Source organism: Antrostomus carolinensis, unplaced genomic scaffold (assembly GCF_000700745.2).
Source record: "Antrostomus carolinensis isolate BGI_N321 unplaced genomic scaffold, ASM70074v2 scaffold32303, whole genome shotgun sequence".
NCBI lineage: Eukaryota > Metazoa > Chordata > Aves > Caprimulgiformes > Caprimulgidae > Antrostomus > Antrostomus carolinensis.
In genome coordinates this window covers 2,195-2,432 of record NW_010306384.1, presented here as the reverse complement: position 1 = coordinate 2,432, position 238 = coordinate 2,195, and the positions used below count along the sequence as shown (strand labels likewise).

Here is a 238-nt window from a genome sequence, read left to right as displayed (position 1 = left end):
CAGGGCCCCCCCTTCCTGCCTGGGCTCTGCGTTGTCCCCCGATGTCCCCGTGTCCCCACGTGCTATCGGTTCCCTGCTCTCTTGCAGGTTTCCTGGACGGGGATGGGGACAGTAAAGGTGAGTGTCTGAGCCTGGCATGGACCCGTGTCCCCTCCCTTGTGGTCTGCAAAGAGTCAGGGCAGTGGGTGGGATGTGGGGGGCTGGTGAGCAGGGACCCCTCTGTGCCGGTGGGGCTGGA

At 65.5% G+C, this 238-nt stretch overlaps 1 protein-coding gene across 1 annotated transcript in view; it reads left to right on the top strand.

Moving 5' to 3' along the window:
* Window positions 1–41: 41 nt before the first annotated feature.
* LOC104522752 (CREB-regulated transcription coactivator 2) overlaps window positions 42–238 on the top strand; it is a gene marked incomplete at its 3' end in the record, with an annotated part of 1,984 nt that continues 1,787 nt past the window's right edge. Inside the window, 1 exon segment of the mRNA XM_029084301.1 lies at window positions 42–117. Within this exon segment, the coding sequence (XP_028940134.1) occupies window positions 42–117 (76 nt within the window).